Source organism: Chaetodon trifascialis, chromosome 20, assembly GCF_039877785.1.
Source record: "Chaetodon trifascialis isolate fChaTrf1 chromosome 20, fChaTrf1.hap1, whole genome shotgun sequence".
Lineage (NCBI taxonomy): Eukaryota > Metazoa > Chordata > Actinopteri > Chaetodontiformes > Chaetodontidae > Chaetodon > Chaetodon trifascialis.
In genome coordinates, this window is record NC_092075.1 from 22,811,379 (window position 1) to 22,834,210 (window position 22,832).

At 41.8% G+C, this 22,832-nt stretch overlaps 1 protein-coding gene across 7 annotated transcripts in view; it reads left to right on the top strand.

Moving 5' to 3' along the window:
* Positions 1-22,832, top strand: part of dcc (DCC netrin 1 receptor) — a 427,309-nt gene that overhangs the window by 199,720 nt on the left and 204,757 nt on the right. For all 7 annotated transcript variants that reach the window (XM_070989802.1, XM_070989803.1, XM_070989805.1 and 4 more), the window contains exons 9-12: positions 6,261-6,415; positions 10,537-10,685; positions 10,902-11,040; positions 18,458-18,507. In XM_070989802.1, the coding sequence (XP_070845903.1) occupies positions 6,261-6,415; positions 10,537-10,685; positions 10,902-11,040; positions 18,458-18,507 (493 nt within the window). The remainder of the gene's footprint in view (positions 1-6,260; positions 6,416-10,536; positions 10,686-10,901; positions 11,041-18,457; positions 18,508-22,832) is intronic.

Here is a 22,832-nt window from a genome sequence, read left to right on the forward strand (position 1 = left end):
ATGTTGTCTTAGGGGACAAAGGACTGATGGTTTAGAGTTGTATACAGTATGTCAATATGTCAAAGACAGCACTTCTTTCCTTTGATGACAGCTCTGTCAGTCACAGCAGTTCTGAATGTTAACTAGAAAAAGCTTTGAGTTACATATTGGTGTGTCCCTTGCTAATGTTAAATGGAAAACTCTGACAGATGGGGTTCCAGCTGAAGGCTTTCACATCCAGGCTTTGAAGCTTTGTTACCTCGGGGACTAACTGGCCTGCAGTGTTTTAGGGTTCTGAACGGTATGCTGAACAAAAGAACCATTGAAGTTTCATTGTGAAATGATACGACAGAGAGGTACTGGCAGTCCTAATGACTTACAGAAGGGACAAAGGCAGTGATTTTGTCAGTTTGAATGGCTTACAGAAAAATACAGACGTAGGGTTTTTGAGCACTAATAACTTGCAGAAAACAACAGAACAGGAGAAAGGGAGATGGCAAGAAGGAAGAGTAAGGATTAAATTCTTGACTGCTGTAATGAATTCCAGGAAATATATTGCTATAAAACAGAAATTGGAAGAGAGATAAAGAGAGAAAAAAGAAAAAGAAGGAAAGCAGAATGAATTAGATGGGCGACAACATAAGTTTTAAATCTCATAGGTATGTCGTGTTTATTATTTTCAAATACACATGAATCCCATCATCTTTTTTTTAAGAGCAAAAATATTTTATGCAATTCCAATTTGGGGGGATTTTTTTTGTCTTAGAACATATCTTTTAATGAAAAACAAATACAAGCTTAATTTGTATTTTATTTGCTTGACTTTTTTCATATTTTGTTCTGTGATACAACAGGTTTAGCCAATCACAAAAAGCGACATCACACATGGTAACCAGCTACAGAACAGAAACAAAAGCAGCAGATGACATTATTGTCAACATTGTCAATTTGTCATTATCAACATTTGGGGCACAGTGGCACAAGTGGTAACACTGTCACCTCACAGCTAGAAGGTCCCGGGTTCGATTCTTGCTCATTACGAGCATTATTCATTCAAACACACTCACACACTGATGACACAGCATCAATTATGGGGTTCAGTATCTTGCCCAAGGATACTTCATGTGGACTGCCGAGGCCAGGGACCAAACCACTGACCTTCTCTACCTGCTGCTCATCTTTTATGTTATTTTTAAAACAGCAGCCTGTCTGAGAAATGATCCAGGTACTGTATAATACATGGCAAAGGATACAACTGTCTGACAGTCCAACAGTGTAGTAGATGCTGGAAAACCTTATCCAAAAGTAATTGCAATGGTCTATCAAAATAGTCTTTTTTTTTTCTTTTCTTTTTTTTTTTTTTAAATAAAAAACCCCAGATCTAGAGTTAGGGTAAATGGACATTGCTCTGAATTTTTCCCTCTGAGTCCTGGTACACGCCAAGGAGACTCTTTATCACCCTCCTTATTTGCATTAAGCTTTGAGCCATTAGCTGAAATAATAAGAACCAATCCTCTCATACAGGGAATATCTGATGAAGGAAATAATCAACACAAGTTAGCACTTTTTGCAGATGATATATTATTATTCTTGGAAAACCCCTTCACCTCTGTCCCTGCCTTTTTACATAGCCTTAATGAGTATAGTGCAGTATCAGGATACAAGGTCAATAGCAACAAATCCTAAGCCATGATGATAGTCGGGGACTGGCCTTCCCAATTAGATCACCTGGTTTCTTTCAGAAGATCCAAGCAGGGATTCAGATACCTTGGTATTGTTCTTACACCCAAAGCTATAAATTTATTCGCCTCAAATTACAACAAACCGGTTAAAGAAATTAAAAGAGATCTAGACAGATGGGAGGTGTTGCCCTTGTCATTTTTTGGCAGGATAGTGTCAGTTAGAATGAATATTCTACCAAGAGTACGTGTCTTATTTCAATCCCTTCCTGTCCTAGTACCACAATTCACACTTAAGTTGTTAGAAAAAAGAATATCAAAATTTATCTGGCAAAACAGGAGACCGAGAATCTGGTTGAAAATACCAATGTCAACAAAAGAGCAAGGAGGTCTGGGTGTACCCAACCTAAAACTCTGTTACTGGGCAGCCCAGCTCCAAGCAATGGTGCCCTTGGTTGTCAAGGATTTGGAGACTGGATGGATTTCGATTTAACAGAACTCCTGATCATCATTATCTACTCTTCCATTTCTTAGTCAATAGTCTCAGAAAAAAGTAACAGTGAAGAATGTATGGGTTAAACACACATTGAAGGTCTGGACTTCAGTCCAAAAGCTACGAAAGGAGCCGTGGTCCTGTCACGAGCCATGCCCATAGGAGGAAATGTAGAGTTTCTCCCATCCATGTATGATAATGCTTATAAAAGATGGGCTGAGAGTAGGCTGAATACAATTGATCAACTGTTTGTTGGGAATGTATTCAAGTCCTTTGCACAACTCCAAGAAAGGTTTGCCTTACCCTAGAGCAACCTATATAGATATCTACAAATTCAACATTACATTATAAAAATATGGAATGGAATACTATTAAAAGAGAACCAACCAATATAGAAACCTATTTTATACATCTGTTTGAACACTTTGCATCAACAGCAAAACAAATTTCCGATATGTATAAAAGCTAATACTAGATATAACAGATAACACTCTACATATCAAAGGACAATGGGAACTGGATAGTGGATGATGACGTCTGGGAAAACATGTTCTAGATGTCACAGGGGGATTGGGAGTCAGCTATGAAAAGAATTTGACTGGAAAGTTAAAATGAGGTTCTTTAGGACCCCGATGGTATCCCGTGTCTTTAAACATAATTCTACTAACAAATGTTGCACAGACCAGTGTTATATACTGCATATTTTGTTGATGGTTGCAAAAAAGAATAATTACTATTAATTGGCTGAAACCCAACCCTCCCACGATGGATCAATGGCTACAAAAGGTCAAACAGGTTTACACGATGGAACATATGACTGCCCAGCTACAACTAAAACTGCCTATTTTTACAAGAAAATAGGCATCAGTTACTGGTTACCTTAGGAATCTTTTACTTTGTTTAGATGCAGAACTTTTGTAAGCTTGTGTGTAGATAGATTGGAATTTTGTATCATTTCATTCATGTGAAGGTATGTCAAGTGAAGCCCAACCTCAAGGAGATTTTGTTTTGTATTGTTAATTGCCTGTTAATGTGTGTTAATGGCAATAAAGTTAACAAAAAAAGATACACACACAGAACAAGAGGTACTAACAACCCAGATTCCAAAAAATTCATTGTTTTTTGTAAATATATGCATATTCTGAATTTGATGTAAGCAACACTTTTTGGGACACGAGCAACAAAAGACTGGGAAACTGTGGAATGCTCCAAAAACACCTTTTTGCAACATTCCACAGTTTGATTTGTAACAAGTGACAGTGTCATGATCCAATATGGATAATATCACAGACAGTGAGATGACCAACACCAGCAGCACTCATGCATCCCCAAACCAAGATACTACCTCCACCACGCTTGACAGTAGGTACTGTACATGCTGGAGATAATGCCTCGCCTGGCCTTCTGCATATCCTCACATTAGCAGGAGGAAGATGACGCTGGAAATTGGACTCATCTGACCACAGAATCTTCTTCTAGTTCCTGGCTGTCCACTTCTTGTGTGCTTGGGCCCAACAACGCTGGGCTAACCTCTGTCTCTCATTGATCAGGGGCTTCTTGACAGCCTTGTAGGACCTTAAGCCATGGTCTAAAAGTCAGCCACGTACAGTGCGGATGGAACACTGGACACCAGTTTGGTTTAACCACTGCTGCTGAAGCTCCTGTGATGTCATTCGGTGGTTTTCCCTGCACATGTGGATCAGGATGCGGTCATTTCTTGCTGAAGAAACCCTTGGAATGCTCCAAAAACACCTTTTTGCAACATTCCACAGTTTGATTTGTAACAAGTGACAGTGTCATGATCCAATATGAAATGGGCATCCTCGAAAGGCTCAGTCATTCACAAGCAAGGATGGAATGAGGTTCAACACTTTATGAAACATAAAAAGGATATTACCACATGGGCTCAGGAGCACTTGAACACAGTTCATTTGGAAATTATTGCATTTTGTTTTTATTTACATTTTACATAGCATCCCGACTTCTTTGGAGTCAGGATTATAAATATTTTTCCACTGACATTTGAGAGGAGTAATGAATTTCTCCGAGTTTCAAACATCCTAATGTCCTTTATCCAGGGAGGGGCATCTCTCAATTTTAGTAGTATAGTTTGTCGAGGTAGGTAAGAAGATCTCATGTCACTGTGTGTGTGAGTACAGAGCTAGTCAGGATGTGGTCAGCCTAGCTTAGCATAAAGACTGGCAGATGTGCAAAACAGCCAGTCTGGCTTTCTCCAAAGTTACAAAAAACACCTACCAGCACCTCTAAGCTCACAGATTGACAAGTTATCACATATTTGTTCAAACCATACACATGACGTGTCATAAATGTGAAAATGACTGATTCCAGTATGTACTGTACTAAACGCACAGACATGAGGTTGATATCAATCTCCTCATTTCACTCTTGCCAAGTGAATAAGTACACTTATCAAAATGTTGAACTGAAATGTTGCCAGCAGTAATTGTAATTAGAATTAATTTGTAATTGCTTATTGCTCTATTGAAACTATACTCTTTCACTCCCTGGCAGCAGTAATTTATTGAGTGGGAACAGTATCCTTCTACATTGTTTTGAATTATTTGTACCGTTTCAGCTCCCCTTCAGTCAAAATTAAGGATCAGTTACAATCTGGAAACCAAACAGCATTTGTGTTTGATGTTCTTTTGTACTCCTTGCTGGATAAAATCAAGACAAGAAAGTGCAGCGAGTGAACCCAGACAATGTTTTTATCAATTCTCATCAAAGTGGAACAAAATTTTACCAAGATGAAGTTTCCTATCATGTTCATCAGACTTAAAAAAAGATCTCCAATATTCAGTTTTCTTCCAAGTAAACTGAGGTGAGAGTGTGCATTTGATGGTGTATTGGAAACATTAACACCTGTCTCTTCAGTGATGAGTTGAAGACTGAGAGGCTGCAGAGCTGCTGTAATATGAGGCTTAGCTGCTGTCACTGCAGGATTACACAGATTACATCTGATTACAGCTCCAATTATCTGTATTGATATAAAACAAACTTTTTATTTCAATGTAGTTGTTAAAAAATTTCAGATTTTCACAGTAAGCCAAATCATAAAAAATAAAGGCACAATACTTGGCAGAGTTCTATGTGCCATCACAGACAGTGAGATGACCAACACCAGCAGCACTCATGCATCCCCAAACCAAGATACTGCCTCCACCATGCTTGACAGTAGGTACTGTACATGCTGGAGATAATGCCTCGCCTGGCCTTCTGCATATCCTCACATTAGCAGGAGGAAGATGACGCTGGAAATTGGACTCATCTGACCACAGAATCTTCTTCTAGTTCCTGGCTGTCCACTTCTTGTGTGCTTGGGCCCAACAACGCTGGGCTAACCTCTGTCTCTCATTGATCAGGGGCTTCTTGAGAGCCTTGTAGGACCTTAAGCCATGATCTAAAAGTCGGCCACGTACAGTGCGGATGGAACACTGGACACCAGTTTGGTTTAACCACTGCTGCTGAAGCTCCTGTGATGTCATTCGGCGGTTTTCCGTGCACATGTGGATCAGGATGCGGTCATTTCTTGCTGAAGAAACCCTTGGATGCCAAGATCTTGATTTGTCTTCCAAGCTGTTGGTTTGTCTGTATTTCTGCAGAGTGTATCCAACTGCTGAAGGACTGCATCTGCACTTCCTGGCTATCTGGTGGCAGCTGTACCCTTCCTGGCTGAGAATCTGTATCTTCAGGCGTGTTTCCTGCGTTAAGTTTCTTGCTTTAGCCATTTTTGTCTCTGAAGAACTTTCAAATGTGCTGGCTTTATATGGACATGAAGCACGGCAACAAAAATTGTGTCTTTTAATAAAAAGCACGACCTTCATTAGTGGATCACTGGTACCAATGACCCAATACTCAAAAATTCTTTTGTATTTCTATGGAACCAATCAATTTTTAGTTTTTAATGGCTTTTTAAGGATTTGTTTAATATTTTGGCTGTGACTGTACTAAAAGAAATTGCACTTAAAGACCTAAGAGTGATCTTTAATGCAATATTTCACAAATGCATGGGGTGCCCGAAAACTTTTTTCCACCACTGTCTATTTGTATGAAAAGATTTCAGTGTATGACATTTGTTTTCCTGCCAGGGAGCGGTCAGTGAACGTGTCGGAGCCGGAGTCTCTGGAGCTGACAATCTCCAACCTGAGACCAGATGAGAGCTACAGCTTTAGAATCGTTGCTTACAATGATGTGGGGTCAGGAGAGAGCTCCGCCCCACTGAGGATCACCACCAAACCTGAATGTAACACACACACACACACACACACACACACACACACACACACACACACACACACACACACACACACACACACCGGCATGTTTCCATATTTTCTGGGGATATTACATCGACTTACATTCATTTCCTGGAGGCTTACCCTTAGCATAGCAATATCCACTACTTGCCTAACCCTAACCTTACCCTAGCCTTCACCCACATCTTCACCCTAAAATTTGATAATTTTTGCTGTGGGGACTTGCATTTTGTCCCTATAAGGAAGGCAAGTCCCTACAATGTGACTGTGTAATGTCACATTGAGGAATATATGGCCACACTCACCCACACACATACATAGACACACACATTAAAATAAAAATGTTACTTATTTCTTTTTATGTTTGTCCATATAGATGTTCTGTACATAGCTATACTTTATATATACTTTATATATACTCTATACTTATATGCATTTCTTTGTGTTTCTTACATGTTCCATATCATGTTTCATTTGTCATTAAGATAAAAAAAACATGTAAGCAGATCATTCCTGGTTGGAAAGTTTCCCTGAAATACTGTCAGTCCAAAAGCAGAAACAGCTAAAGCACATTACAAAAGCCATTCAAAACTACACTTGAATAACAAAACACTGTTTGGGCAAACTAATTCCGAAAGACACACTAAAAGGACATGACAAGACACTGGCTAACTTAGTGACATCAAGGCTACAAACAACTTGTGAAATAAATTGTATAATTCTCATAGTATTTCATCTACAGTTGGAAAAATAATGATAATGTCATCGGGTAGGATCCATTGTTTTTGGATTTTGATCCGTACTAGACAATAACAAATGGGATATCTTTGTCTCTGCAACGCCAATCTTAACCATCATTTGTCTTTTCTTCATGTCTGTGAGTCCCCCAACTTTATGAAAGTCTGATACTAAATTACTGGACTGCCCCTTTTAATGTAATAGACTCACCCTGTAATGCAAATGTTCTCCATTCAAAGAGAGCATGTTGTTACAAGGATGGGTCTTGGGCAGAATTACCATAAACTCGGATATATCTTATATTGATCTTCAAACTTGGCAGGAATAGATCAGCAGCAACGACAAGTACAGTCTCTGGTATCATACAGGGAATCAAACACCCAGAAGTCACAGGCAGGCAAAGATTTGGGCTGAGAAAAGAGTCTCTTTAAGTGTTTGGCGTGGCAGACACCAAACACTCTCAAGCAAACAAAAATCCAGGAAGGGTAAGGCAAGACTTGTGGTCGTGGACAAAAGGTTAAGATATTTACCTGGGTACAGGAGAGCAGGCGTGGTCAGAAACAGGCAGTTTTGGCAATGGGAGATCACTCCATATGAAGTTGCTCGAGAGTCTTGCATAGAATAATGACAGTCTGGCAAAGAGTGAGTGTGGCAGAGCAGCTTATATACTGCACTGATTGCCATGAGTCTCAGATGTGAGATCAGGTAAGCAGGCAGGTAGGTGTAGGTAGTGGAGTGTGGAAAAGTACTGAGGGCACCAGTGAGCAGCAGATGGAGAAGCAATGGCAGCAGGTCAGGGAACTGAATATACTATAACACATGTTGTGAGGATGTAAATGGCTAGCCCTTAAAAAACAACAACAACAACAACAACAACAACAACAACAACAACAACAACAAAACTTTTTAGCCACATATAATATCAATAAAAGAATATTAGATTAGATTAGATTAGATTAGATTCAACAGCAGGGTAACAGCTCTGGGGAAGAAGCTGTGTATATGTCTGCTGGTGCAGAAACGGTGGCTCCTGAACCTTCTACCAAATGGCAGGGGGCCAAACAGTCCATGGTTGGGGTGGGAGCTGTCTGTGCTGATGTTGCGAGCCCTTCTTAGATGCTGCTTGCACTGGAGGTCCTCAATGGCAGTTAGCTGGGCACTGGTGATATACTGGGTGGTTTTCACCACCAGTTGCAGGGTCTTCTGCTCAGAGGCTGAGCAGCTGCCCTACCACACTGAGATGCAGTTGGTCAGGATGCTCTCAGGGCTGCAGCAGTAGAAGTTAACTAGGATATGATGAGCCAGGTTAACTTTCTTCAGTCTCCTCAGGAATTAGAGGCGCTGTTGAGCCTTCTTTATCAAGGTGGAGGAGTTGAAAATCCAGGAGAGGACCTCAGAGGTGTGGATGCCCAGGAAGTTGAAGCTGGAGAAACGTTCAACCTCAGCCCTGTCGATGTAAATGGGGGAGTGACTGTAGCCTTTGGTTTTCTTGTAGTCCACAATGAGCTCCTTGGTCTTCTTGGTGTTGCGCGTCAGGTTGTTGTCGGCACACCACATCACCAGCTGATGAACCTCATCCCTTTAGGCTGACTCATCGCTGTTGTTGATCAGGCACGCAGTTGTGGGTGAAGAGGGAGTAACACTCACTCAGCACTCAGCCCTGTAGGACGCCGGTGTTCAGGGTCAGGGTGGTGGAGGGGTGGTTGTCTAACCTAACAGACTGGGATCTTTTGGTCAGGAAGTCCAGGGTCCAGTTGCAGACGGAGGTGCTGATGCTGAGGTCACTGAATTTGTTGACCACTTTGGAGGGGATAATTGTGTTGAAGCTGAGCTGAAGTCGATGAATAGCATCCTTGAGTAAGTGGTGGTGTTGTCCAGGTCTGTCAGGGTGGAGTGCAGTCCATCCACTCCATCAACCTGTTTGGTCGGTAGGCAAACAGATGGGGGTCCACTGTCTGGGAAGATAGCATTTGAAGTGGGCCAAGACCAGCCTCCTGAAGCACTTGGTGATGATGGGGGTGAGTGCAATGGGGCAGAAGTCATTAAGGCCCACTGCATCTGACTTTTTCTGTACCGGCACAAAGGCGGTGGACTTGGCACGTGGGGACTGCTGCCTTGCTGTTCATCCAAGACTTCTGGTTGGGGAAAGTTCTTATCTGTTCCTGGGTGGTGACATTGTCAACACATGTGTTAATGTAATCCAGAATGGAGGAGGCTTATGAGTCCATGTCAGTGGATCCTGAGTCCACCGTGGCTTGGGTGGCGAACATACTCTAGTCTGTGTGTTGGAACTGGTGCTGGAGTGTGGTGTCTGCTCACTGACAGCTTCACATGTTTGATGAATGATGTGGGAGAACAGTCCTCAGGTTGGAGTGGTTGAAGTCTCCAGCAACAATAAAGGCTCTATCAGGCTGTGCAGTTTGTTGTTTGTGGATAGCAGCACACAGTTCTTTCATTGCTAGTTTAACATTAGCATCCGGGGGATATAAGCAGCAGTTATCACAGTGGATGAGAACTCTCTAGGCAGAAAAAAAGGCCTGCACTTGATCATCAGATATTCCAGATTAGCAGAACAGCTGATGATAACAGAGTCTGTACCCCAAGTTTTGTTCACGTAGATACACAGTCCTCCACTCCTGGTCTTACCAGAGTGCTCCGCTCTTCTGTCTGCTCTGAAGACGCGGCTTCCCTGCAGCTCTATCATATTGTCTGGGATGCTTTTAAGCCATGTTTCAGAGAAAATCATGACGTTGCTGTCCATAAACATTTTCTGTGAGGTGATGCAAAGTCGTAGCTCGTCCATTTTGTTCGCCAAGGGCTGAACATTGGCGAGGAAGATACTGGGTAGAGGTAGCCAGTGTGGGGTTAGCCGCAGCTCAGTCCGTAGGCCTCCACGCTTCCCTCTCCTTTGTATACGATCATTCAGCAGCAAACTGATCCATCCCACTGCACCACAAAGTGACAGAATTTATTTTATTTTATTGAATATTAGAAATAAGTATCTACATTTGCTCCTTCTAACTCTAAGTCTATTACCTTTCTTGTTTTTCATTTTTATTCAGGGGCTTTTTGTAACAAAATAATTTCCATTTCCTTTTGATAACCATTGTTCAAACTACTACAATGGTTTGAACAAGGTAGGTGAGAATCTTTCAGGCTGAATTTTTCCAAAAACTAGTTTATGAAGTGCCCACATTTAAATGGCCACATCTTCCTCAAATATTTTCAGATTTCCATGTGTTAGACATCATTGGAAAGCTTAAAAACTTCACTTTCAGAATCTGTAAATAACTCAAAATGCTGCTGTTGCTGGTTTTCTCGTGGCTGGTCACATTTGTGAGCAATGTGTTGTCTCTGTGTGTCTCTACAGTCCAGGTTCCCAGCAAAGTGGAGTCTCTCCAAGCTGAGGCTTTGTCACCCACCTCCATCCAGGTGAGCTGGGAACCTCCCAACCAACCAAACGGCCCAATCCTGGGCTACAGACTTCTGTGGACCGAGAGCCCATCTGGCAAGGAACAGGTCAGCACCATTACCGCAATCCTTTCAAATCTCATCCTTTTGCTGAGAATAACGCAGTAACTTTAGAACACACAAATGTTCCACACATACTTCTAGAATCAGCAAACCTTACTATGTGACGTTGTGTCACAGAGTAAAATGCCTTATTTTTGGCCATATACTTGTAAAGGTAGGGAGATAGAATGAAATGCAATCACCCTCTGTGTTTGTGTTCAGAGTGTGGAGGTCACTGGACTCAGCTACAAGATGGATGGACTCAATAAGTTCACAGAGTACACAGTTCGAGTTTTGGCAATCAACCGCTATGGAGGAGGCACTGCCTCAGAGACCACCAGTGTCACCACCCAATCAGATGGTGAGCTCTACCTTAATATCTCTTCATTTATTCACTGTGCTACCTTACATACATCAGCAAATGCAAGGTACTGTGGTATCTTACATACATCACCATCACTGTTCACTGCACTTTTTCATTCAACACTGACAGGATGCACAGACTAAGGGTGAATCCCATTTCTCTTTTCTACCCCTACCCCTTAGCCCTACCCCTTGTCCCTTGCCCCTTGAAATGGAGTGCCAAGGGGTAGGGCCGAAAGTCAACCCCTCCGAATTGAGACACCCCTTCGACAATCGCGTACGTCATCAGTAGTTGCCGCTGCCTCTTACGTAGGCAGATGCGACAAGCTAATGCTACCGTCACATTCGATTTGTGTATGACATTCCTGCATGTTGTATCCCACAACGCTGTCAATGTAACTGAATACCAGCAGCGAGGTTGCCAAAGTTATTATTGATAACGTTATCACTGCAGATTATCAGGCTGCCCACAGAGCACCGCTAGTGGCATTCAGCCTGGCAACGGTAACCACGTAACTGAAGCCTTAACTACTATCGATTTTTTTCGGGGGGTTTTTTTTACGAGGAAAATGACCACTACACATTGAAACAACGTTAAAATAGACAATAAAGTGGTTTTCGTACATTTTAAAACTTCGTTCATGGAGAAAATACCGGTCTTGCAAGGCATTCTGAGAAATCTGTCGTACCCCTCCGTTTGGAGTGTGCCTCGGAAAAATCTCTGTTTGGAGGGGTATATAGCCCTACCACTTCCCCCTACCCCTCCGTCATAATGGGAATTGGGACACCCCTACCCCTCCACGTGAACGCGCAAAACGGAGGGGTAGGGCCAAGGGGGAGGGCCAAGGGGTGAAATGGGATTCAGCCTAACTGATGTGGTTTCAGTCATAAGTTCAGTCTGGTTCAAACTGTTGAATTCAGAACAAATTTAGCCAGTGCAAGTACTGTTAACATAGGGTCAGCAGCCTAATACTCTATTAACAGTTATCACTTTATGATTCTATCTGTGGTTCTATGCTGCTTATAATAGGCTTTTAACCAGGAAGTAATGTGCTGTTGTTATGCTCCCAGTCTAGGGGAGCAGGGACGCAACATGAAAGAGTGGAAAAAACAAACTTTGTCTCCAAATCAACAAATGCTTTAAGCCACAACCGGGTACAATAATAAACCACAAATTTATTGTTATCAACAAAAAGAGACCTGATGAACAGGCAAAAAAGGGTCGCAGCCAAAACAAAACAAAACAGTGCTAATATATACAGTGTTACAAACTACAACCCTGGAGAATATCAAAAACCCACAACCAACTACCACACTACCAAACTAACACTATCACAATATACACAAGAGATCTGGGGACAAAGTTCTCAAGTCAAAATGGCAGAAACCACACAAGCCATTGCTGTCAAGCCGAGTCCCCCTATGACTGAAAAATCCCCGCTTTAAAAAAGGCTGGATGCGGCAGCAGGGACCAATGAGATAGCGACACTACTTGCTGTATGGAGGAGGGCAGGACCAGCACAGCTGCTAAAAAAGAGAAAAGCACACACTCACACACAAAAACATTGACCAGACAAAAAGACACCACAGGACCACACAGGACAAACAAACAGTTCAGAAGCAATATGGCCAGGGCCGTAACAGCTGTGTATCATGGCTTGATTTGACAACAAAGCTCTGAGCCGCCAGTGAGGAACTCCACCCCTCCAACAGCTACTGACTCAGGCAGAGCACTGAAGTCAGGGTTGATTAGCATCAGCATGTGCTTCTCAATCACTGGCTCATTTGCAGCTGTGTGGACAGGCTGTGACATGTGTGATGTCCCATCACTTTCATGCAAGTGCACAGCATAGACAGTACCTGCCACTTCATCACTATTTCTCTGCAGGTTCACTCAAGCCAATACAGTTTTGCTGCCACAGCTCTCTCCAAAAAACCAGCCTTTCATTACTTTAAAGATAGTTATTGTTCATGTATGGTTATTATCAGGGATATAGTTCTGTCAGGAAATTGTCTTTGCTGCTGGGATTTACTGAGAAAACAAAAATTATTTCCATCTTTTACAGTTCTTAAAATAACAATAAATGAAAAGGGCCAGAAGCAAAAGTTTGGGCACCCTGCATGGTCAGTACTTAGTAAAAGTGGGATTTTTACCCATTCTTCCTTACAAAGGGCTTCTAATTCTGTGATATTCTTGGGCTATCTTGGATGCACTGCTTTTTAAGGTCTGTCCATGGATATTTCATTGATGTTTATGTCAGGGGAATGTGAGGGCTATTGCAAAACCTTTAACTCTTACCTCTTGAGGTAGTCCATTGTGGATTTTAAGGTGTGTTTCAGCTCATTATCCTTTTCATCTTCATATTTTTTACAGATGGTGTTGTTCTGACTGGAACCACAGATATTTCAGTTAAACATTTGGCCAGTAGGGGGCAGTAGTTTCAATTGTGAGCCGCATGGTTTGTTTTTGAGCCGCGTAGGCAGCCATCTTGTTTTTATTCATTGTGAGCCATTGTAAGAATGAGCAGGCAGGGGATCACATCCATCTTTTTCGGGGGAATCAGTTAATGGAAGCATTGTCTGTAAGTACAGTTTTAAGATGCACATGTTGCACTGATGTTATATTTTATATTGATGTGAGCCTATATTTCATTTCCATGCTTGTTTGTTACTTGTAGCTGACTTGTGATTGTCAGTTGATTTAGCTAGGTCGTAGCTCTCTGTTATCTTTATTAGCTGTATTGCAGCCGTCGGTTAGCTACGCATGTTTGTAGCCTTGCGTGCTATATATTTTTCAGGATTACAGTGAAATGTGTTGATTAGTGGGGTTTATTACAATAATTGTTCATTTTATATTTCTTTTTATTTTAGTTTTACCCGATCCATATGCTGTACAAAATAAATTCATCGTTAAACGCTACAGTGTGTGGAAGGAGTCATCTGTCTGCCTAGTTGAGAAAGGGGACTCTTTTCACGAGGGCAGAACAGGTGTGATGTCTGATTCCACAATTTGCTGGTATTTAATTGAATCCATTGTTTTCTTTATCAGTGAATTGTTCCCTGTACCACTGCCTGCAACAAAAGCAAACCAAAGCATGAACGATCCACCCTTGTAATTCATCAGTCCACAGGACTTGTTTCCAAAATGCATCAGGCTTGTTTAGATGTTCCTCTGCAATCTTTTTTGTGGTGAAGATGCAAAGGTGTTTTTTCTGATGACTCTTCAATGAAGGTCATATTTGTGCAGGTGTCTCTACACAGAGGAACAGTGCACCACCACTGAGTCTGTTAAATCTTTCTGAAGGTCTTTTGAGGTCAAATGGGGGTTGATTTGCCTTTCTGGTAATCTAACAAGTAGTTCTCTCTGAAAGTTTTCTTGGTCTTCGAGACATGAACTTGACCTCCACCGTTCCTGTTAACTGCCATTTCTTAGTTACAAACTGCTGCCTGAAAAGGCTTTGCTGTATTTTTACAGCCTTCTCATGCTTTCAGAGTCCTAGGCACCTGCTTAGAGGAGCCCATGGCTGCTGAATTTTGGGATAAAGTTTGAGGAGAGTATTTATAAAGCTTTAAATTTTGCATCACTTGGTCTCTCCTAATGATGACTGTGATCAAGCCATTGCCATAACAAGCTAATTGAGGCCTTGGTAAAAGTTATCTGAGAGCTCAAATCTCTTGTATAATATTTCATGTTTAATTTTTATGGCTTGTCTTTTGGAGATCAGTTCATCTTCTGCTCACTTATCTATTCCCACTCCCACCAACAGAAATTTTGACCAGGGGTGCCCAGACTTTTTTCATACCACTTTATATCATGTCATGTCAGCCGTCAGACAACCACTGACATTAAATTTGAAATTTGAAATGAATTTGAAATTTGAAATGACATTAAATACAGGAGCTAAGGTCTACATTTCAAAGTACAATTTCAAAGAAAATTGAAAGTTACACATAATAACAGTTTGCAAAAAAATACACATCTCCTAAAATACTGAGGACATGACCTCAGTGATCGCTATATGGGCCTGACTGTGTCACAGTAAAGTATCTGTGTAGTGGCATATCTGTGGACCTTTAAAGATTAAATGAACTAAGCACAAAAAGTGGAAGAGATTCAATCTTGGAACAAAATCTGACTATCCTGACTGCTTTTGCTTGTTAAAATGAGAATATTCTGACTGAATATAATCATATACAAGCTAACTTTTGATACAAAGATCAATACATTGTTAAAACATTTTAGAAGTGGCATTAGTGTCTGTAGTTATTGTATGATGTTGAAGATAGGTTGTAATAATTTCCAAAATATTGACCACAAAGCCTTTCAAAAGAAAACTCCTCAAATCAATAACATACACAAAAGAAACAAAACTAAATTGGACCGAGTGTATCTGCTGTCTGCAGTCTGACTGGCTCGTGCCTCGTCTATCTATCTATCTATCTATCTATCTATCTATCTATCTATCTATCTATCTATCTAGATAGATAGAGGAGGAAGTGCACCGACCTTCTGTGTGAGAAGTGTCGCTGGTGTTAGGATAAAGGGGGAATCCGGATCTGCGGACACAGGAACCAATGGGCAAGCGTTCACAATGGCCGAGACTTCAGCCATGATCGTCAGAAACAGACAGCTCACTATGTATTTCTGTTTGATGATTTTCTGCAAATTCAGTTACAATTTGCATTACATTTGTAGGAAAAGCTTTAGTTAACTCCAGATCACATTTGAAAGGGTGGGGTTTGCCATGAAGAGTCCATCACATGCAGCATGGATCAAGAGCAGTACATTTGATGCCAGATTAAAAAAAAACTGTGGAATTAATCTTCCTTTGGTTTGCTTGTTGAGTTTCACCAAATATTTAACTACACAAGCAGTCAACTGAATAGCTGTGAACAATATGGTTACTACCACTGATTACTATGAACTCTTATATTTTATTGAACACCCCACCTCTGAAAATAAAAGCTACCCAGTTCAGTGGACTGGTCGTCTCAGGGTTAAGTGGTGATGCTGAACAAAAAGGTCATCCACCTGTTTCTCTCCACTCTCGATAATGTTACTTTGTATAATACTCATAATCTATATGCTTGGACCCCTTAAAATATTTGCTGGTTACTGCTGTTCCCCGTATTAGTGTAAGGACCTGCCAATCAGCCTTTATGTGCTGTGATTTATGTTTTGATGAGGGTCAGAGCTAAACTTTCGGTCACATTTGGTCCACAGACTGTAATATCTCCTCTGAATGTAACTTCAGCTCAGACAGACTGACATTCAGCTGCTGACTGGTGCTCAAAAGCTGTTGTTACTAAACCTCCATTCAGACAGTGAGAGAGAATGGAAGCATCTGTCCAGCTGTAATCACACCATAAATACTTCATACTTTAAAAAAAAATCTGAAATAGTATACATGCACACAGACACAGATGTGGAGAGGCTGTATTGTGAATCATCTAGCTGCGTCTTGACGATAACAATGACTTGTGGTGGGTTACTTGAATCTACCATAAAACTGACATACACACACACACACACACACACACACACACACACACACACACACACACACACACACACACACACACAGCTGAATCAATAGTTAAGCTGCTGACAGTTATCAGACATCTGCTTGGACAGATGCAGAGTTCATTTAAACAAAAGCAATTTGATTCTCAATTTGAATGTCAAACTTTTTCCCTGATTCACGGGACTGAACCACACATCTGTTGCCTCTTTATCATCCTGTTAATCCTCTTCCTCCTGCTAGTCATTCACTCCATCTTTTTCTTCATATATTTTTTTTATTTTTTCATATTTCATGTTCTCTGTGTTTTTTTTATTCTTCCCTTCCTTCCGTTTTCTTAGTTTTTTTCCCTCATGTCTTCTGTCATTCATAGTTCTTTTTCTTTTTTGTTCCCCTTGTCTTTATTTGTTCTGTACCTCCTGGTCTTAATTTTCTTCTTCTTTGCCTTCTTTTTTAACTTTATATCATCTGCTCAATTTCCTTTGTTTCCATTTTCTTTGTCTCCAAATCTTTAAAATTTTAGAATCTTCATTTTCTTCTGGAACTTTTTTAGCTTTATTTCTCTTTGTCTCTTGTACATCCTGTTCATTGGCTTCTTTTTGAACTTATTCTCGAGCTGCACGGTGGCGTAGCAAGTAGTGCGTGTGCCTCACAGCAAGAAGGTCGCTGGTTCAATTTCCGGGTCGGGCCTTTCTGTGTGAAGTTTGCATGTTCTTCCCGTGCATGCGTGGGTTCTCTCCAGGCACTCTGGCTTCCTCCCACAGACCAAAAACATGCTCATTAGATTAATTGGTGACTCTAAATTGCCCCTAGGTGTGAGTGTGAATGGTTGTTTGTCTTGTGTGTATGTGCCCTGCGATCGACTGGCGACCGGTCCAGGGTGTACCCCGCCTCTCGCCTGTTGGCAGCTGGGATAGGCTCCAGCCCCCCCGTGACCCCGAAAGGGATAAGTGGCATAGAAAATGGATGGATGGATGTCTTATGTGTTGTCCATCCTATTTATTTATTTGCCATTCTTTTTGCCTTCATCTTAATTGTCAGCTTTCTATTTTTTTTTCCATCTTCTTCTGTTTATCTCTCTTTTGGATCATATTATGCTGTTTATTCTACTCACTGAGCATCTCAGTATTTGTGATTTAAAGTCAGATCTTTTAGAACTTTAAGAAACTTCAACTAACTTGCAAATCTGTCTGATAGTTAACAGGAAAATGTGTGTGTGTGTGTGTGTGTGTGTGTGTGTGTGTGTGTGTGTGTGTGTGTGTGTGTGTGTGTGTGTGTGTGTGTGCATGTGTGTAAGTAATAACACCTGTCACATTTTAGTGGAAATCTTGTTTTGCTGTTTTGACACAATAGAGCAATGTGTCAGATTTCAGAGGCTGAACACTGACATGTAGCTCTATTTGCTTCCTGTCTGTCTGTCTGTGCTGATGTCATCAAGATGATTGATTGACAGCAGTGATGTGACACCGAACAGTCAGCTCAGCCAACACATTGACACCTTAAAGAACTAATAGTACAGCATCCCCTGTAATGATGTGTTCAGATCTGAGAGAAAGAAACACATTTTACATGTGCTTTTCCAACAGCTGAATTATTTATAAAGAAGTTGTTTCCACTTTTCTTGTCTTCCCGGATAGCCCCATGATGCCCAAAAACATGTCTGGTAGTACCAACATCAGAAAAACATGACCAATACTAGCTGACATGAAAGAACAACTACAACCTGCACAAAAGAAAGAAATTCCTGCAGACCTCTCTCCATTTTTCTTTTTACAACTTCAACTGCACACAGTATACTGCAGCTTCCATTTTTACACTGTCGGTGTGAGCAGCAGGTTTTATCTTGGCTTATGATATACAGTAGTTACAGAGTTTTTGTGTTTTTCTCTGCAGTACCCAGTGCTCCTCCTCAGAATATCACCTTAGAGGTTGTCCTGTCCAGGGTGAGTGTAAATTTTTATTTCTACTTTTATTCCCTCCTCTGTCCACATTTCTACTCTGCAACAACAACACTCACTTCGACATACTGCTCTATTTGTGGTAAAATCAACACTTTATGCACTGGAAATTGCCATTATGTCAGGGCGTTTTGTCAAATTTCAAGATTGATAGACTCAAAATTTTTGGGTGGTCACTCTGAAACTACCTGAGCTTGTTATTCCAACCATTGCCATTATAATTGTAATTCTATTCTAACACACAATTGAAATTGTGACACTGCCATCAGTCAGCAGTTGAGGGAGTTTGAGGGATAGGATGATGGCTGATTTTGTCATGCCATAATGAATCTTGTTTGAGTCTCAATTGTTGTTCAAAGATGACATTCAGATGATTCTGTTCCTTATTATGGCTCTTGTTTCACAGTACTTTGCACCTTCTGTCTTATTTGTACAGTATACCGTATACTGTGGCACTTGGTAAGGTATTTGAAGACAGAGAAATGCTGATGATGCAAATTTAAATAGACTTAGACTTAGACTTACTTTATTGTCATTGCACAAAAAAACACAGCAGTGAGATTTTGGCAACGAAATGTCGTTGCTTGGCTTCCGGATTACAGCAGAGATGGAAATTAAAAATATAGTCTATATAACTAAGGAAAACAACAAGAGCTAAATAATAATGAGTGCAATAGAGAGTGAATAGATAAACAGAATGTAAACAGCAGAATAAATAAATAGTGCAAAACAGAATAACCAGTATATAAACAGTGTAAAAAGTGTAGTGCAAAAACAGAATAACCAGTATGTAAACTGTGGAAAACAAAAAAAACAGAATAAAGCAATGTAGCAAATGAAGCAAATGAGGCAAAAACAGAATAACCAGAAAAACAGAACAACCGGTATGTAAACTATGGAAACAGAAACATTATAGCAGCTGGGGGGGTTATTGCACAAATACGAGGTGATTAAAAACCATACCTTCATAATTATATTGCACAGAAAAATATTGTCCATAATGAAAAAGTGCACTGAGAAATATTTGTCTATCAGAAAGATATTCCGATATTGTCCGTGGGGTTGGTGGGTGTGTGTGGGTGTGTGCATGGGGGGGGGGGGGGTTACAACAATTAGCTGTAATTGATGTGACCTGCTTCATCTGATGTTGGTGTAAATTTTTCTGTTCATCATCAGATTTTTACATCCTCTTCTGAAAGCAACAGCAAATGATGAATTGCTCCAGAGTTGATGTGAACATTTCATAATTTATATAAATATGAGGTTTGGGCTGTCTGTGAACATCCATCCATCTATCCATCCATCCATCCATCCATCCATCTTCTCCCACCTTATCTGGAGCCGGGTTGCAGGGGCAGCAGTCTAAGCAGGGACACCCAAACTTCCCTCTCCCAGGACACTTCCTCTAGCTCTTCTGGGGGGATCCCGAGACATTCCCAGGCCAGCCGAGCGACATAGTCACTCCAGCGTGTCCTGGGTCTTCCTCGGGGCCTCCTCCCGTTGGAACATGCCTGGAACACCTCCCCACAGAGGTGTCTAGGGGGCATCCGATAGAGATGCCCGAGCCACCTCAGCTGACTTCTCTCAATGTGGAGGAGCAGCGACTCTACTCTGAGCTCCTCCCGGGTGACAGAGCTCCTCACCTCTGCGGAGGAAACTCATTTCAGCTGCTTGTATCCAGGACCTCGTTTTTTTGGTCATAACCCAAAGTTCATGACCATAGGTGAGGGTAGGAACATAGATTGACCAGTGAATCGACGACCACGACAGACCGATACAGCGACCGCATTAATGTTGCAGCTGCACTGATCTGCCTGTCAATCTCACGCTCCATTCTTCCCTCACTCGTGAACAAGATCCTAAGATACTTAAACTCCTCCACGTGAGGCAGGAACTGTACCCCAACCTGGAGGGCACAAGCCACCGAGAACCATGGCCTCGGACTTGGAGGTGCTGACTCTCATCCCAGCTGCTTCACACTCAGCTGTGAACCGCCCTGGCACATGCTGAAGGTCCTGGCTTGAGGGAGTCAACAAGACAACATCATCCACAAAAAACAGAGATGAAATTCCTGAACCGAACCCTCTCCGTCCCTTGGCTGCGCCTAGAAATTCTGTCAATAAAAATAATGAACAGAACCGGTGACAAAGGGCAGTCCTGCATCATCCAGAGACTTGAGGTACTCAGGGTGGATCTCATCCACCCCCGGTGCTTTGCCACTGAGGAGCTTGCAAACTACCTCAGTGACTTCAGCCCAGGTGATGGATGAATCGATGTAACGGGCAAATGGAGGACCCAATTGCAGTGCCGGCCGATATACTGGGAACAGGCAACAACAGACAACCGGAGCAACACTGTGCCGTAATGAGCAGAGAGCCGGCTCAGAAGGAGTTAGTGTGAGAACAGCAGATCGAGCACGGAAATCACTGACAGATTTCGGCGAGGTCGAAATCACTCTCGGAGGAGGACCGTGCTCTTTGCAACCACCGAGGCGGTATGGTCTGCACACCCGCAGACACAGGGTTAGGACGGAAGGAGTAGTCGGGAACAGGCGAGGTCGGATACTGGAGATCAATCTGGAGATGAACGCTGGAGAGTCTGTATCACTGTCACTACCCATGTGAGCAGCTCAACCTCCCGTACTAGCTCAGGCTCTTTCACCCCAGCGAGGTGACATTCCATGTCCCCATAGCCAGAGTCGTTGTTTGTGTCGTCGGCCCCGGCCCACGACTGCCACCCATAGCATGTTGCCCCTTCCGATTGTTCCTGCGGATGGTGGGCGAACGGGAAGGCGCGCCCACGTCGCTCCTTCAGGCTGCGCCCGGCCGGGTCCTGTGGGCAAAGACCTGGCCATCAGGTGCTCGCCTGCGAGCCCCAACCCCAGGCCTGGCTCCAGGGTGGGGCCCCGGTGACGTCAATCCGGGCGACGTATGCTTCTGTGTTTTCTTTTTTTTTTTTATAGGGGCTTTCAAACCGCTCTTAGTCTGACCCATCACCTAGAACCTGTTTGCCTTGGGAAACCCTACCAGGGGCATTAAGCCCCGGACAACGTAGCCTCTAGGATCATTCGGGTACTCAAACTCCTCCACCACGGTAAGGTGTCGGTTCAAGGAGGAGTGTCTGTGGACAGCTGACATCATTTAGTTTATGTACTGTTATTTTCCTGCATGTGACTGATATTCTTATTCATACTTCATTTACAAAGTAAATGAAGTAAAGATAATAGTTTATTATGACAGATGATATGTGATTAAAAAAAAAGTCTTATTAGAAAGTCTTTGGTGCTTTGAATTTACAGGGAGATTTTGTATTGAGGGGCATCACCCACAAGATAAATCCCCCCATGGAGTCCAGACACTGGTGGTGGTGGTTGCTGATGACTCTGTTGACTGATGAGGTGGATGAAATGATGAAGTTGGTGAATCTGCAGAGACTGGGTGGTGATTCGGAGGTGAAGGGGTGCACAAGAAGCAGCATGGAAGAACTAAGGCAAAGAAAGGGAATCATATTTAAAAAGACAGCTGCTTTCAGTTAAAAGGCTTTAACCAGCAATGGCTAGATGACAATAGTGCCATGCTTGCATTGAATAGACTTTAGACCAACAATGGGTAATGGACAGTAGAAGAGCTGAACAATAAATCAAACTATGGGACAAATTACTCTCTCCTCAAATCGAATTCTCCAAATATAAAAAAACATGTTTGTTTGGTACTGACCCCAGCAGAAAACACATCATCATTTTTTTTTTTTCCCCTTGTGGTGAACAGTTGTAATAGGACAGGAATGCCCTGTTTGCAATGTATAGCTTGAGCCAGGAATGGCTAATGGTCTTAAGACTTTAGAGGTGGTATAGAGTGGTATTAAGACTTTAAACTTTAGGCTGCTTCTTTATTAATCCCAATTTGGGAAATTGGGAATTTGGGAATTGGAATTGGAATTGGCAAGGCAAGGCAAGGCAAATTTATTTGTATAGCACAATTCATACACTAGGCAATTAGGCAAAGTGCTTTACAGAAGCATAAAAATCATACATTTTGGTTAGAAGAGAACAAAAAAATAAAAATAAAATACAATTAAAGGAAAATTAAAAACAGACACCAATAAAAGACAATAATTTAGCATTTAAAATGATTAAAACCATTGAGCAAATACATTTACTTTAAGTAAAAGCTGTAGCAAATAATAATGTTTTCAACCCTGATTTAAATGAGCTGACACTTGCAGACCTCAGGTGTGCAGGGAGAATGTTCCACAGGTGAGGAGCATAATAACTGAAAGCTGCTTCACTTTCTTTGGTTCTGATTCTGGGA